Genomic DNA, 17,207 nt, shown 5'->3' with positions numbered 1-17,207 from the left:
ATGCAAGGCCCACCACTATTTGCCTTTCCCCTCTCCTCCCCCTAATCCTTGCCCCCTAGCCTTTCCACTTTCTACGTGTCTCTTCATAGTTTCAAACATTTTTTTCTCCTCTTCTTTTCCCAAGGTGAGCTGCCTTTTTCGTGCACTCCATCTATGAAAGGGACCGGGTGGAGATCTTAAAGAAATCACACGGCAGACTCACAGCTTATTTTCCCTAGAACCAGAACTCAGAAGAACCGGCTTGGGACGGTGAGAAGGCTGATCTCAGGCAAGGGCAGCACGTGGAGAGGGACAAATCAGAAAGGTTTTTGGCCTCTATGGACAGTCCCTCTCCTTGTGCCTTGCACCAGATCCCTCTCCAGTGCAAAGTTCTGTTTCGATCAGGGTTTGGCAGGTCCGATTTTCGTAAACCGTCTCTGAATGTTGCATTTAGAGGCGGAAAGCATGGCCTTAAGCGAGGCACAGTACTCCTTAAAAAGGACTGTCTCCACTGTTGTGATGCGAATGCAAATTCTTCCTGGCCCCTCTCGAGCTCTGCGGTCACGTGCGGGTGACTCCAGCTGAAAGTCACACACAGTTCTGCCTGGGGGCAGCAGCACCACAGCGCGCCTGCGTCCCAGCGCACCTGTGCACACCCAGAGGCGCACACTGAACCCAGAAGCCACAGGTTACACACGCGTGCTTCCCCTCCTCCCCGCCTTGACTGTTCTCTTTCTTTCCTTTCCCCCGCCCCCACCCCTCGCCCCACACAATGGGATTTTTGTTTGCCTCCGTTGCATGTGACAGCGCAGTCCCTGCTTTGCCTAGCTCAGTGCGGCAGGTCTCTCAGGTAACAGGTGGCAGCTTCCCCCTGTAGGATTCTAGGCATAAAAAAGAATGACCTCATAGGGGTGGAGCCCTGGGACTCCAGAGGTGGCAGTCACAGTCAGGTAACCCTGAAGTGAAGCCGATGACTTAGGAGGGGACAGTTAACCTGCTCAGGCCAGTGGCTTTAACCTCCACCCTGAGGCCAGCTGTGGGCAGCCAGCCGCTGCCCCCTGGCCTCTTGAGCTGGTCTCTGCCTCGATGGAGCCCAAAGAAGCCCCCGGGAAAGAAAACATGGGCACCAGGAAAAAGAATCTCCCCTTCCTGAGGTCCAGGCTCTATATGCTGGAGAGAAGGAAGACGGACACTGCAGTTGAGAGCAGTGTTCCCGGGGACCACTCTGGTACCTTGAGGAGGAGCCAGTCCGACAGGACCGAGTACAACCAGAAATTACAAGGTAACCTCCAAGAAACCTACAGCTCCCATTAGGTTACTGCACTCCCAGATCTTTTCCTCCAACTCCTCTATTTGCAAAGAAAACACTCAAGGTGGAGGAGAAAATCAGATAGCACCTCCTCTATAAGGAGGAAAGTAAGAAAATAAGAAAATGAAAGTAAGTGTAATCCACAAATTACAGGATAAATTTATTATACTTCCATGGTTAAAGAACCAATGCTTCTAAATTTTTCGGAAGCGTGTCCTGTCCTTTTTTTGGCTACCTCCTCCCCTTCCTGTTCCCTCCTCCACCCAATTTAAGAAGTGGGAAGCACCAGAAAGCAAATGATTTAGAAACGGGCAAAAGATAGTTTATCTCAATAGATAGGTGTGAGATGTCACACCGTGAGATCTATCTAGGTAATTGTGCTGAGCTGTGATCCTGGTTATCTTAAATGGGGGCATGAAGCTACAATCATGTCTGCGAAAAATAAGGCATGTTAGTCATCGGATGGTATAAAGGATTTGTTGAAAATCACATAGGTGTTCGTTCCTTTAGAGTAAATCGAATAACATCCAAATATGGTAAGAGAGGTTTAGCATGCCTCGACTGAATGCCTTTTGAGGAAATAGCTGCAGTTTATTTTGTGATGGTCGTCAGATCATTTGGCACAGTTACTACAACACGTCCTGTTTCAGGCCCTGAATTTCTATCCCTTCCCATCTACCCTCTCTTTTTCTTCTCCCTTTCTCTTGAAGGTCATTTGTTCTAGTAAACTTCATTTTGATGTGGATATTGTGCAATGTTTTAAGTAGCCACTGCAGTACCTGTTATGTGATCCTCCAGAACCTGACTCTCCCGCTTTGAAGCACACTGTGTTTGAGCTCTCACAGTCCCACCATGAGCTGTCATTCTAGACTGAAAAACTACCATGAGGCTAGAAAAACCAACAGAACAAGCTTGTAGTTAGCAGGTCTCTTTCCTCAAAAAATGTGCTTCGCTTTAGTGATGCAAATGAATCAAATTAAATAAGATAAATGCATTTAACCTTAAATCTTAAAAGATTCCTACTATGAGTTAATGCTTTTAAAAAATCCTGATAGCTCAGGATTAAAATGCAATGGATTTTTTTTTTTTAAATGGGGAAGGGGTATTGTTTGAGCTTTGAAATTACTTTTTCTCAAGCCCATGGATACATCGGAAAGAAAGCAAATTTCATTTTATTTTTCTCTTTTTTTTTGGCCTCCCTGCAGCATATGAAGTTCCCGGGGCCAGAATCACTGTGCCTGGGCCAGGGATTGAACTCGCATCCTGGTGGGAACTCCAGAATGTAAAATTTAAAGTCACACACATTTGGTTTCACATCCTGGTTCTTCGATTTACTGTCTAAAAGACTTTGAGCAAGTTACCTTAAATTTCTGAGCTTCCGTTTCGCTATCCGTGAAAGTAGGATAATGATAACACATAATGCTGGTGGAAGAATGAAATTGGATAATCACATGAAATGCCTATTATTTTGGCTGACACATGGCATGTGTTCCATAAATAGTAGTTATTTTTAATTTTAGGAACGGTGGTACAGTAATGATAGAAGAGGATTTGCCCTTTATTAATCCAAATTTACTAAGCTACTACTAATCTATTTCAACACTTGTCTGTCCTTTAATGAAGAGGCCACATATAAGAAATTCAGGAAAAGCCCACTGCTTTATCTCTAATAACAGGTTTCTTCCGAGATTCACCAGTTCAGCATCTTTTTGATCCAGATTTTCCATTAGCAAAATAAAAATGGGAAGTACTTTTTGCTCTTCGCTTCTTAAACTTAACTAAAAAAAAATATGTCTATGGCCACAAAACACAGTAGATGTTTGTTGGTTACTTTGCAGAAGACCTCAGGCTTCTTACGTACTCCAAAGGATTTGTGATTTTCCTGGGATCTGTTGGATCCTGTCTTTGAAGGTGGAAGGAAAGACTCCGGAGTTAATCCATGCTCCTAGAAAAATCATCAGGGAGTGCTGAGGAGCGTATCAGACCTATAAAGATAGGCTGGCCTCCTAATAATGAACATTTCTTAGATATACCTCAATAAAATCCAAGTCTGACATCTAATGCCTAATAGAGCTTTTAGTATGACTTTACTGTAACTGTTTTGGCAAGACCATAAGGCATTTTCTCATTAATGTTCCAAACAACCAGTTCTACAGTTTGCATTTGGGTCTGTGCTATATCCATTATCATGCAGATGTGTCCTAAATCACCCTAAGAGGGTCTTTATTACTGCAATGCCAAGAGTTTTTCCTCTGCCTACCTTGGAACCAGCAGTTCCCTAGGAGGCATTAAATAAAGACCTGAGCCAGTTAGAGCCCTCAGACAGATGGCCCGAAGCCATCGTGAGGTCACAGCGTGCTTTCCAACACTGGAAAGCAGCCTCAGATTATTTCTTCTGTTTCCCTTCAGGGCTGTGTTGCTCTCTGAGTTATACAATTTATTTCTCTGTCTCTGCAAGCAAGTTCTCTAGGGTTCTGGGAAATATGAGATCTTTTCTCAGTGTCCCTGGGCTTGCTTCTTAACGACACAGTCTACCTGTTCAATTCAATTTCTGACCGACGTCACTTCAGCAGTGCGAATCCTAAGTTGTAATTTTTAAAAGCTGGTACAGGGGACGAGAGCCACTAATTAAGATAAGATATTCTTATGAGAATATCACACAATCTTTGTAAAAGGGTGTGATCACACCGACATGGTCATTCTACTAAGGCTTAAATTGTACAATAATAATCTGATGCTAGCCTGTTAGTGGCGTTTTTATTTCTTCAACAGATTTCAGTTAACTGGTATCTGCAGAATATGTTATATGGTAAGCAAAAAACAAAACAAAAAAAAAAACAAAAAAAAAGAAAAGAAAAGAAAGAAAGAAAAAAGAAATATATGCCAAGAACTACAACTGCAAAATCATTCAGAAAAAGTGTCTGACCTTTGCTCCAAAGGGGCCTGAAGTCTCATTGGGAAAGATAAGATAGGTAAACGAATGCAATAAAGGGGCAGGATGGAGGTAGAGGTGAGATCAGTGTGTCCACAGAAGGAGGAGAAGGTGTATTCAGGGTTGGGTGGGGAGGTTGTTAGAAAACTTTGCTGTTCAGAGATGATAAGGGGGAATGGGGAGAAGGTGCAGAATGAGAAGAAGGGAGTATTTTAACATCTTCATTGGGCTTATCTCTGTCTGCAATTATGTTGTTTTCTTGAGGTTTTGTTTGTTTGTTTGTTGCTTTTTAGGACTGCACCCATGGCATATGGAGGTTTCCAGGCCAAGGGTTGAATTGGAACTACAGCTGCCAGCCTACACCACAGCCACAGCAACACAAGATCCGAGCCATGTCTGCAACCTACACCACAGCTCTCAGCAACGCCACATCCTTAACCTACTGAGTGAGGCCAGGGATCAAACCTGCAACCTCATAGTTCCTAATCAGATTAGTTTCTGCTGCGCCAGGAGGGGAACTCCGTTTGTTTTCTTGTTGATTGCCTACTACTGACCCACTTCCTCTCCCATCTCTCATCCCCCTACCCATGAAAGAGACCCTGTCTGTCTTGTTAACTCTTCCATCTTTGCACTTAGAATCTTGCCCAGCACACGGCAAGTCCTCAGTAAATTTCAAATAGAATGAATGACTTGAACCATCTGGTCTAGGCAGGGAACCAGTGTGAGAAAAGATGTTAAGGCCTGAATTAAGAGCCCTGTATTTTCGTTTGTGATGATACATGTCTCCATTGATAAAGATGATTCTTTAGTAAAAATAAATCAGAGGTAAAAGTGTATAGAATGGCCTATCTGGCAAATAATTCTTAGTAGAAGCCTATCTCATTCCTGCTTCTGTTTCTAGAGCACACCAGACCATCCCTCATTCCAGTGCTCTTCTTCCAATCACAACAACGAAAGCTACATCATCGTAGTTTCCAAGCTAGCTCGGCCCCTCTGCCACTCTCCCGGGAGCCGTGGAGCATGATCAGGCAGAGGAAATTTACTGGCTGGTTGCTAAAATTCTTTCCTTTCGGAAATGGTTTTATATATGATTCTCTGTGAACTCTGTATTTGAAGTGTGCCTCATTTAAATAGGTCTGCACAAGTGACTGTGCATATGTAGATTATTTCTCTATTTAATACATCTACGTAAATATACACTTAGTCGTGTGTGTGTGTGTGTGTGTGTGTGTGTGGTTTATTTCTGAAATGACTGAAACTTTTTATTAAAAGTTTATTGATCAACATTCGGTAGCCTTTTCTAAAAACCATATATGATTGGTATTGTGACATCATTGTTTTCTTTCCAATGTGGGTTCTATGGGATGAATGTTTATGTTTCCCCCAAATTCGCATATTGAAGCTTAATGCCCAGTGTGATGCTATTTGGAGGGGGTGGTCTTTGGGAGGAATTAGGTCATAAGGGTGGAGCCTTCGTGAATAGGATTAGTGCCCTTTTCAGACATGAGAGATTTTTGTCCCTCTCTCTCTGCTCTCTGCCATGTTAGGATTTGAAAAGACAGACATCCGTTCACCAGGAAGGGAGTTCTTATCTGACACTGGATCTGCCAGCACCTTGAGCCTTGATCTTGGACTTCTCAGCTATGAGAACTGTGAAAAATAAATGTTTTTTGTTTAAGTCACCCAGTCTATGATATATTTGTTACAGTAGCCCAAACCGACTAAGATAGTTGTTCAGTTACTTTTATCCTCTGTGGCCACACTAAGCCTCTGGTGAGTTTTTTGGCCAAGGCATATTTTTGCTTATTTAGTATCAGGCGAAAGAGTGAGAGTGGGTGGGTAAAATATCATCACAGTTGCAGATAACACAACAATACAAAACTCACATCTCCAATTCATAATAGGTCCGTGGTGCTTCCTTTATTTGCAAAGGCTATCATATCATTGTCATCATGAAAGGACTGATTGGTTGTTTTTATAAAAGCCTGAAATGGTGTTACTATAGTGGTAATAAATGAACCACTCTCCTGCATAGACTTTATACAGAATTACATATTTTGCAGTATGAGGAAAAATGGCTCAAAGAATAAGTTAGACTTGGTCAGAGTGTGAGAATATTTAATTTGTAATGATTTTTAAGAATACAAACTAATTTGTAAGTGAGCAGGAGGAGCAGTTAACACTGGAAGATTTGGTGATTTTTTTGGTTCAAGAAGTAGTGAAGGGTGGAATAAAACTAAATGTCCAGTTGTTTGTCTACTCTGGTGCTTTGAGTCCTTTTTGTTCCTGTTGGTTCTTTGAGCAGTGAGTAACTCCTTCCCCTTTACCTGCCTGTAGAGAAATGAGAAGTACTTGGATCAGTAATGTGACACCTGTACAAATAAGGTGTGTTTCATAGTTTAAACGGCAAATCTTTATAAAAGTCAAGGCACTTTGTAAAGCGAGGTAATTTCTCTGTCATCGCATGCATGGAAACCACAAAGAGGCAGGATATTTTACTCTCCTTCTTTTTCAAGAAGGCATTTTGCAGTTTTTCAAGGACCTGTTTGAATCAAATAAAGGGTGAGCCCCAGAAATCAGGAAAGTTTGAGCTCTTCCACTGCTACCACATTGTGATGGGACCATGTATGCCTTCCATGTTTAACTGGTGTAACTCTAGGTAGAACTTTCTTAAAGGTAGCAAATGCAACTTCTAATTGTATTGTTTGTCCATAAAAACAACGAGTTTACCAAATCATGAAATGAGAAATCAAGAGGGAGGGAGAAGTGAATGGAAGGAAGGAAGAAGAGGAAGGAAAAGGAAGAAGAGAGAAAACTCAGATGTGCTAAGCGTGAGTAGAAATGAACATTAAAATACACAAACAGTGATGTATCTGGGGAAGAGATGGGTGAAAGAAAAGCACTCAAGCTACATTCATCTTTGTTTCTATAGATACAGGAAAGGGAATGACATCTTTTTATAGACTAACGTTTTCCTGATTCCATAATCATATTAACTTCAGTGTTTTGTGGGTATTGATTTCCTGGTGATGGTGGGATTATTGGAAGAATTGCTAAACTTGTGAGCAGTATCACCTGGGAACCAGGTGAGACATGGCTTCAGGTGGAGGTTTAGAGCATCCCTCTGTGGTCCCCTCTCCACCAAGGAGATGAGGAGTCTTTGGGACCAAGGATCCTGGCTGCCAGGGAGCCCTACCTTCATTTCCAGTCTAAGTACAGGACATCTGGGACCATGGAATTTTCTATTCAACAGGCCCCAGTAACTGGCTCCGAGGCCTACTGGGACTTCTGCCCAATCCCTTTGTCCTCAGGGCCAGTGTGGTTGCTGGTGTGCATGCCCTTTGGCCTCAGGACCAGTTGGTTATGGGGGTGTGTCTGGAGCTTGGCCATGCTGGGGTCTTCACACAGACCCCTTGTGGGTAGAAGAGAGAGGGCAGAGGGACACGTAGAGATATAGGACTTTGGCAGGAAAATCTGGGGGACCTGAGAAATCTAAACTAGAACTTTGCCTTCTAGGATTGTTATGAAGGTATATTTATTAAGACAGAAGGATAGAACCCATTTTATTTAAAAGTTTTCACCAGCATGGTTCACAAACTTTTAAATATGTTGAAAAGGTAGGTTGGCCTCCAATAGCAGGCTTGCTCCAGGCCCCACGAGGGAGGCTGCTATGGCTGGGAGCTATGCTCAGGATAGAGCACCTCTCTACTAAGGTGTGGAAAAAGAAAGGAAAGGGAAGGGAAGGGAAGGGAAGGGAAGGGAAGGGGAGGGGAGGGAAGGGGAGGGAAGGGGAGGGAAGGGGAGGGAAGGGATGGGAAGAGTAGGGAGGGGAGGAGAGGAGAGGGGATGGAAGGGGAGGGGAGGGAAGAGAAGGGTAGGGAACTAGAGCTGGAGGGAAGGGAAGGGGAGGGGAGGGGAGACCAAGTGACTGTCATCCACCAGCTGCTAGGTCAGCCAGGGGCTTTCACACGTTGTTATTTGAAACCAGCACCTTTTCAGTTCTGATTTTATCACTGAAAAAATAGGAATGTAAGGGAGGAATGCCTTTCCTTCTACCCTCTTATGTTAAATAGCTGGGTCTATGAAATAAACGAACAATAGCAAATTAATAGGAGAAAACATATACGTGTATTAATTTTAAATATTATATGCGGGGGGCATCACAGGAAAAAAGAAATGAATACCTCAAAAAAGGTAAGATTAAAGAGCTCATACAGTATCTAAATAGGGGAAGGGGAGGAGGAATGTAGGCCACTTAGGACAGAGCAAAGAGTTTTAGGAAAGATGAAGGAGCCCTTAGAAGAATCTGGGGAGATGTAATAGTTGGCGACAAAGGTTGTCTGGTTGTGGTGTCCGCTTCTAGTTTCCTGTCCTGTGATAGAAGTTAAGGGTCTCTGGTTGACACCTGAGTTCCTTTTGGAGGGTCTGTCTTTGGGCAGGTAAGGAAGTGTAGAGACAGCCTCTCTCAGCATTTGCTGCTTTTCAAGTGCTTTCAGCTCACAAGAACCAATGTACCAAAGCAGCAAATTCAGGGTGGCATATCCTGAACTCATTCAGGAGGTAGAGTTTGGATTTGATCACAGATACTTTAAATAGCTGCAGAATAGAACACATCTCATTCATTGACTTAGTAGCTATTTTATCCGTATGGTTTATTAGTAATGAGAAGTCAAAACACATTAACAGTTACAATATGTGCTTTGGGATGTGATGACATTTCTCTGCTGCTATGATAAAACCTGACCTTACTTTGGAATGCATATTCTTCCTTTGGAATTATTATAATTTTTTCTTTCTTTTTTTTTTTTTTTTTTTTTTTTATCTTTTCAGGGCTGGACCTGTGGCATATGGAGGTTCCCAGGCTAGAAGTCTAACCAGAGCTGTAGGTACCGGTCTACACCACAGCCACAGTAATGCCAAATCCAAGTTGCTCTGCAACCTACACCACAGCTCTTGGCAATGCCAGATCCTTAACCCACTGAGTAAGGCCAGAGATGGAACCTGCATCCTCATAGATGCCAGTCAGATTCATTTCCAGGAATGGGAACTCCTCTTCCTTTGAAATTATTGTGACATCCCTCTGCGGGAGTGTTGTTGCTGCCTTATAAAGGCCATCTTTTGGTTTGATTGTCAGGAAACAAAATTGCAAAGTTAGGTGACGCAAACCCGCCCCATTGTAATAGCTTAATTATCTCCATTCCCCACTTCCTTGGCTATCTTGACATTATTTCTTTATTTTTAAGTGTGTTGTCATTTTTTTTGCATGACAATAAAACTTAATATACATCCAAAATCCCCTATTTTATAGCCATGGGTGGTGGTGGTGGTGGTGCATGCATTTGCAAATGAAGAGAATTGAATTTTATACCAGAAACAAGCAGCTCTATCTGGGTAGGTGATATTCCAATAGAATTTGATGAAATCAGCCTAAATTGTGAGTCTTAACTGCAGCAGGAAAATAGGGTTATGATTAAAAACCTTTGTCCTAGGTTGTTCTTACCAATTTATTTTTTTGATTAATGAGTCAGAGAAGAAAGGAATATTCTGTGATATGTGAACGGAGGCCCTTGGTAGTATGATCTTAACAATCTGACATCTAGCTCTTACTTAAAGAAGAAAACCTAAAGTCATATCATCTAGCTGCTGCTCTAAGTATGCTGAGCCTTTGTACCCCTCACAGGAGTTGTTTTTCCCAAACGCTTCTTGATGTTAGATCTCTAATGTCACTGCAAAAGCTGTCACAGATTTCTGCATCTGTCCTTGTTGTGAAATAGCTGATGAAAGCATTGTTTACCTCTTTCACTGCTAACCAGTTTTATTTGTGAAAAAACTTTGGCTCCTCTTAAGAATTAGTATACATCCCTCTTCCAGATGAAAATAAGCAATTTATTGTATTTAGCTGCCTGAAGCTTAGACTATTTTTCTACCAGTGTCTGGCCTTTATATTAGCTGCTTTTCCTACCTAAAGTTTCTTCCTCCAAATCTCTCCAAGAGTGGATTCTCATCACTGAGACCTCTGCTCATCTACTGGGAGAGTCCTTTCTAATCATCCTACCTTATGACGGTGTAGGAGAGGAGAGACTTTTCCTTTATCCTCTGAGGTTCTGTGGTTGGGACCTGTGAGTGGAACTCACAAAAGATAGAATTACTGAAGGAAAAGCATGTACATTTTATTTGATGTTCCTATTTTTACTTGGCACAGAAGTCTTCATGGAAAGAAGGGAGATTTCCAAAGCAGATGGACCCAGGGGCTTATATACCATTTTAACAAAGAGTGATAAGTTGTGGAACTGTGGCAAGAGAGAGGAAAAGGGAGTTTGAACTAGGGGAGTTAAATTGTGGTACAGTGCACAGGAATGTGAGGGTTATTTTAGTAATGTTTGTACAGACTCATCTTGATGCCAATTCTCCATCTCCAGCAATAAGAATTCTCTCTTCCTGATACAGGGCAGGCATTTCCTTACAGGGAATATATGGTTTTCTTTCAGGTAGAAAGGGGGAGGGCATAGAGCCTTCCTCAATCCTTCCTTTCCCAACTGCCTCCAGCTCAAAGCAATCAACACGCCAAAGTGGCATATTTTGGGGGTGGTGTTTTCTGATCACCTTCAGTGAACTTCGTACCACCTACTACTCCCTGGAACTAAGCTGTTCTGCTTTTGCCTCTTTCTTCCACTTGAATACAATTCTCCACAGAGGTAGAGATTTAGTCTTATTATAGCACTTAACCTATGCCTGGTATACGGTAGATGCTCAGCTCAAAGACTACGTATTCAATGATTTAAAAATATTCAATGTCTAATTACAACTACATTGATCCTTATCATAGGTATATTGGCTTTTATAATTCTGTCATTCCCATTTCCCCACTACAATTGGAGTCAATTTTTGAGTTAACTCCTCTAATTTCTTTTTCTGTAAAAAAGAGAGAATATAAATAAATAACCTTAATTAAACACGAAAATAGAATTTCTTGGTCAAAGAAACTGATAACTCAGTTTTAATGAATTTATTATTACTCAACAAGCATTCTTAGGTGTTCATATATGCCAGGTATTAACTAGATCTTGAGAACATAAAAATAAACCAGAAACAGTGAAACAGGCAGTGAACTAGTCATTGTAGCTGCAAGTGCCTGAGCTAAGTCTGCAGGTTGGGTTCCTAGGTTGCAGGTTCTGAGACGGAAATTTGGGTGCAGAAGGTTTATTAGGGAACATTCTTATGACCACCACCTAGAAAAGAGAAGGGAAGGGCAGAGGATTGGTGGGGGGTGGGGTGGGGGTGGAGTGGTTGTATTTCGATCTGATTTCAGAGGAAAGCTTAGCCTATTCTAAGCAGCCTATCTGAAGATGAGATAATGATCCTTTGGAGTTGTCCTAGTAGTGTGAGGGACTGGGGGCCTTATGTCATCCTTCAAGTTTTTGGCTGGGGCCCTCTTGAGAAGAAGGCATGACCTGAAAGCTGCTCTCAACTGAGACAATCCCTGAAAAGGACCTGTCTGCTGGTGACACTCCCAGTGATGGGGGCAGTAAGTCTTTTATTCCTGAAGGGAAACTGGCCAGCTCATTATAGCACCCATCCCCAATTAGTAGTTATTATTATATGAGAGATTCAAGTAAATCAATACAGGAATTGATAAGAGGAAAAAGCTTAATTTTTACCTCTAAAATGTCAAAATAAGAGACACTGAAATCTGAACCTTGATGTCCAATTTGGCTGTTTTATGGGGACAGAGGGCATTCCAGACAAAGGGATTGAACATGTCCTAGTACATGGAACAAAACTGGTTTCCCTATTTGGGTTTCAAAGATGAAAAATACGGTACTCACAGCAACTGAGCATTTGTACTAGGCACAGAGGTACATTACATCATTTCATGTTCTTAACAACTTTGCTAGGAAGTTCTTGTCAAATATTTACAGACAATAAAATGAAGGTTAAGAGAGGTGTAGGTACTTGCCCAGCGTTGTACAACTAGCAAGTGGTGATGTCAGAGTTTTACTGAGGTCTGCTTGGCTCCAAGGTCCATGCTTTTTCAACCACTATGCAGGCTTTATTGTTTTAACCCCAGTGTTTAGTAGCACCTCTTTCATGGTTTGCTTTTAAGGAATAGATTGATTTTGATAAATTTTCGAACAATACTTAAAAATATCAAGAGTCCCTTAGGTGCTACCAGCACATTCACCTGCCATCTTAAAATCAACAGTGACCAGCAATAGTTGTTATTTTACACTTTGCAATGACATGTTTTATGCGGACTGGAGTTAGAAAGATTTGCACTTGCAATGAATAAGGTGTCCATGTCACAGATTCGCTAGAACATTCCACTCCAAAAATACAAACCTAATGATTTTACTTATTTAGTCTTTGAAACCTGCTCCTCCTCACTAACTGCAGAGCACACTACAGGAGGAGGATGTTTGATGGAACAAAGTGTCAAACCCTATTGCTCCTTGGCTTAACACTCCTCAATGATTTTCCATATTCTCTAGCAGTGGTATCCAAAGAGAGGTACAAGCAGCCCAGAGAGTTTTCAAGTCGATTCATTATGAAGGGAAAAAATAAGCTAATTTTTTAGTTTTATCCTTTGAAAATATCTATTGTGCATTTTTTTGGCCACACCCATGGCATATGGAAGTTCCCATGCCAGGGATCAAATCTGAGCTGCAGCTGCAACCTATGTCACAGCTGCAGCAATGCTGGACCCTTTCTGAACCCACTGTGCCAGGCTGGGAAAAGAACCCAAGCTACCACAGAAACAATGCCAGATCCTTAATTCACTGTGCCACAACGGGAACTCCAATTTTTGTGTCTTCTTTATAATGGATGTGATACATTAACACTATTAGGTAGTGGACATACTTGCTCAAAACAGCTTAATTGACACATGATGAAAAAAGTTTGGAATGGAATTCTGACACATGCTACAACAGAGATGAGTCTGGAAGACGTGAGGCTAAGTGAAAGAAGTCAGACACAGACAAGTATTATAGGATTCTACCTAAAAGAGGTTTCTGGAATAGTGAAACACATAGAAACAAAGAGTAGAATAGTGGTAGCCAGAGGCTGGGGGAAGGGAGAGAAGGGAGTTAGTGTTTCATGGGTCCAGGGGTTGGATAATGGTGATGATTGCACAACAATGTGAATGTACTTAGGAAGCTGAATTGTACACTTAAAGATGGTTAACATGGTAAATTTTAAGTTCTGTATTTTTATCATGGGAAAAAATAGCCGTTCCCACTGTGGCACAGCAGGTTAAGGAGCCAGGGTTGTTTCTGAGGCAGTGTGGGTTCGATCCCCACCCTGTCCAAATAGGTTAAGGATTCGGTGTTGCTGCAGCTGTCCCACAGGTCACAGCTGCAGCTTAGATTTGCTCCCTGGCCAGGGAACTTCCATATGCTGTGGGTTCAGCCAAAGGAAAAATTAATAAAGTTTGGAGACCCCATGTTGTAACATTAAAATGGATATAAGTTCTCTCATAACATGACTCTTAACCTTTTCCACCTCTGGCCTGAGAGATGGTTTTACTTCAGACTGTCTTGCTTTGATACCTATTTCCTCAGCCTGGTGGTTTTATAAACTCCTATTTACCTTTTCAAGTCTATTTTTCGGAGTCACTACACCCCAAATACCTTTTAGGTTCACATCCTGTATACTTTGCTAATATTTGTTATTTGTATGTCAATGTCTCTGTCACTTGGTTAAACTTCTCAAGGACAGGAACCGTTGTATCTTCAGCACCTAGGAAAAGGCTGGCTTGTACTCAGTAATGCTGTTTGTCATGGAAATGAGTGAGTCAGTGAATGAACAATAAACGGATAGTGTGGCAGTTGTGTGCAGTGAACATCTGAATGGATACAGGAGGCCCTTCTCCATGATGGGTGCCTCTGAAGCCAGGTCCTAATCACTGACTTCAAGGTCACAGATCTTGGGTATGGATCTAATTCAGACGAGGAAATTGTTTATTAATTGTTATCATATCTCATATTTCCCTCCTCCATATTGTGTGTATTCTTGATCGCCCTTTACAATTCTGCCTTCATTAGCAAAGGCATACAAAAGGGACACGTACCTGTCCTGCCGGACCTACTGGTTATCTCTTGAAATGGAATCTTATATTCGTATAAACAAATATAAAGAAATTATTTTTGTTCTGGCCTAATTAAGGAGTCTCAGTGGAGTGATTTTCTCCTTTTTAAAATAAACCAAGGTCTATACATCAAAAAATAGAAATAATGTACTTGAAAATAAATATTCTCCTAGAGTTTGACTGGCCTCTTAATGTCACACTAATCAGACATAAGGATGGTTATTCTGTTATAACAATGCTATGCTTTTTAAAATATCAAAAATTAATGGAATATTTAAAAAATACTGCAGTTATAATTTTATAGGTTGTTTGCTTCTTTATTCTAAGCATTTTAGTGTAGGAGTGGAGTATTAAATTAAGATGTAAATTAGATTTCCTGAGTAAGTTCTTAGAAAACAAAAAGTCAATACCTCTCTGACAAAATTGAAGGTGCATGGTATTGTTGCTGCAAGAAAAAATTGTTTAATGTATTTGATTTTACAACAACAGAGTATAATTAACATATAATATTTTTTCTGGTGAATCTTAAATAAGATTCTGAACTGGGATAAACTACCAGAGACCCTAAGATTCTGTATCTTTTTTTCTACATGATCTTATGCTTACATACAAATTAACAACAATTATAATCATCCCAAACAAAATACTCAAACCACAATTTGATCTTATTTTCAAAGTATTCTTGTCTATGTACATGTCTCTGTTTAAGCCCTGATAACCTTTCCTGTTCTCTAATCACATCATGTGTAGAAAGAGCCTTCTCATATTCTCACTTGCATATACTATGTGCGGATATACTTCCCAACTATGTATACTAATTGTACACCATACCACATTTTCTTGTGCTTCACTTTATTATTCTATGCAGATATTCTATTTTTCACAAGTCAAAGTTTTGTGGTAACCTTGTGTCAAGCTAGTCTATTGGTGCCATTTTATTCCAACAGCGTTTGCTCACTTTGTGTATCTGTGTCACATTTTGGCAATTATCGTAATATTTCGAACTTTTTCATTATTACTGCATTTGTTATGGTGATTTGTGATCAGTGATCTTTGCTGTTTCTATTGCAGTTTTTTAGCGTGCCATGAACTGCACCTATGTAAGGTAGTGAACTTAATCCATGAATGTTGTGTGTGTTCTGACTGCCCCACCAACAGGCTGTTCCCCTGTCTCTCCCCCTCTCCTCAGGCCTCCCTAATTCCTGAGATACAAGGATGTTGAAATTAGGCCAGTTAATAACCCTTCAATGGCCTCTAAATGTTCAAGTGAAAGGAAGAGTCACGCTTTTCTCATTTTAAATCAAAAGCTAGTTATCCAGAAGATCTAGCTAAGACCATTAATGAAGTTGGCTATACCAAAGAATAGATTTTCAATGCAGATGAAACAGCTTTCTATTGGAAGAAGATGCTATCTAGGACTTCAATAGCTAGAGAGAACAAGTCAATGTCTGCTTCAAGTTTCAAAGGATAGGCTGCCTCTCCTATTGGGGCTAGTGCAGCTGGTGACTTTAAGTTGAAGCCAATGCTTGTTTACCACTCTGAAAATCCTGGGGTCCTTAAGAATGATGCTAAATCTTCCTCTGCTCTATAAAAGGAACAACAAAGCTTGGCTGACGGCACATCTGTTTACAACATAGTTTACTGAATATTTTAAGCCCACTGTTGAGAACTATTGCTGAGAAAAAAAAATTTTCCTTCAAAATATAACTGCTCATCAACAATGCACCTGGTCACCCAAGAGTTCTGATGAGGATACGCTAGGAGATGAATGTTGTTTTTGTGTCTAATGCAACATTCATTTTGTAGCAGATGAATCAAAGTATAATTTTGACTTTCAAGTCATTATTTAAGCAATACATTTCATAATGCTATAGCCACCATTCCTCTGATGGATCTAGGCAAAGTAAATAGAAAACCTTCTGGAAAGGGTTCACCATCCTTCGAAGCCCATAAGAACATTCATGATTCATGGGAAGAGGTCAAAATATCAACATTAATAGAGTTTGGAAGAAGTTAATTCCAGCCCTCATGGATGACTTTGAGGTGTTCAAGACTTCACTGGAGGAAGTTAACTGCAGATGTGGCAGAAACAGTAAGAGAACTAGAATCAGAAGTGGAGCCTGAAGATGTGACAGAATTACTTCAACCTCATGATAAAATCTGAATAAATGAGGAATTGCTGCTGATAGATGAGCAAAGAAAGTGGTTTATTGAGATAAAATCTATTCCTGGTGAAGATTCTGTGGAGACTGTTGCAATTATAACAAAGGATTTAGAACATTACATAAGTTTAGTTGATTAAGCAGTGGCATAACTTCAGAGGATTGACTCCAATTTTGAAAGAAATTCTACTCTGGGTAAAATGCTATTGAACAGTCTTGCATGCTACAGAGGAAGCTTTCATGAAAAGTTCCTACACTGTTGGTAGAAATGTAAGCTGGTGCAATCACTATGGAGAACAATATGGAGGTACCTTAAGAAACTAAATATAGAACTACCATATAATCCAGTAATCCCACTTCTGGGCATATACCCGGGGACAATCATAATTCAAAAAGATACATGCACCCCAGTGTTCATTACACTACTATTTACAGTAGCCAGGACATGGAAGCAACCTAAACATCCATCAATAGAGGAATGGATAAAGAAGATGTGGTGGTACATATATATAATGGAATATTACTCGACCATAAAAATAATGAAATAATGCCATTTTTCAGCAACATAGAAAGACCTAGATATTATTATGCTAATTGAAGTCAGATAAAGACAAATATCACGTGGGATTACTAATATGTGGAATTTAACAGAAACAGACTCAAAGATTTTGCAACCAAATTTATGGTTACCGAAGGGGAAATGTAGGGGGGAGGAATAAATTAAGGGGCTTGATATTG

General features: G+C 40.8%; 1 protein-coding gene across 11 annotated transcripts in view; it reads left to right on the top strand.

Annotated features, from left to right (window-relative positions):
* Positions 1-917: 917 nt before the first annotated feature.
* ARHGEF38 (Rho guanine nucleotide exchange factor 38) overlaps positions 918-17,207 on the top strand; it is a 134,117-nt gene continuing 117,827 nt past the window's right edge. For all 11 annotated transcript variants that reach the window (XR_014813252.1, XR_014813251.1, XR_014813253.1 and 8 more), the window contains exon 1: positions 918-1,261. Coding sequence is in view for 2 of the 11 variants with exons in the window: in XM_021101708.2 (XP_020957367.1) it covers positions 1,066-1,261 (196 nt within the window). In the remaining 9 variants the exon portion in view is untranslated. The remainder of the gene's footprint in view (positions 1,262-17,207) is intronic.

Source organism: Sus scrofa, chromosome 8 (genome assembly GCF_054392235.1).
Source record: "Sus scrofa isolate SSC_HxYL_T2T_F1_AM1 chromosome 8, Sscrofa_HxYL_maternal_Yorkshire_Landrace_v2.0, whole genome shotgun sequence".
NCBI classification, from domain to species: Eukaryota; Metazoa; Chordata; class Mammalia; order Artiodactyla; family Suidae; genus Sus; species Sus scrofa.
The sequence above is the reverse complement of the archived record's forward strand: the minus strand, read 5'-3'. Positions and strand labels throughout refer to the sequence as shown.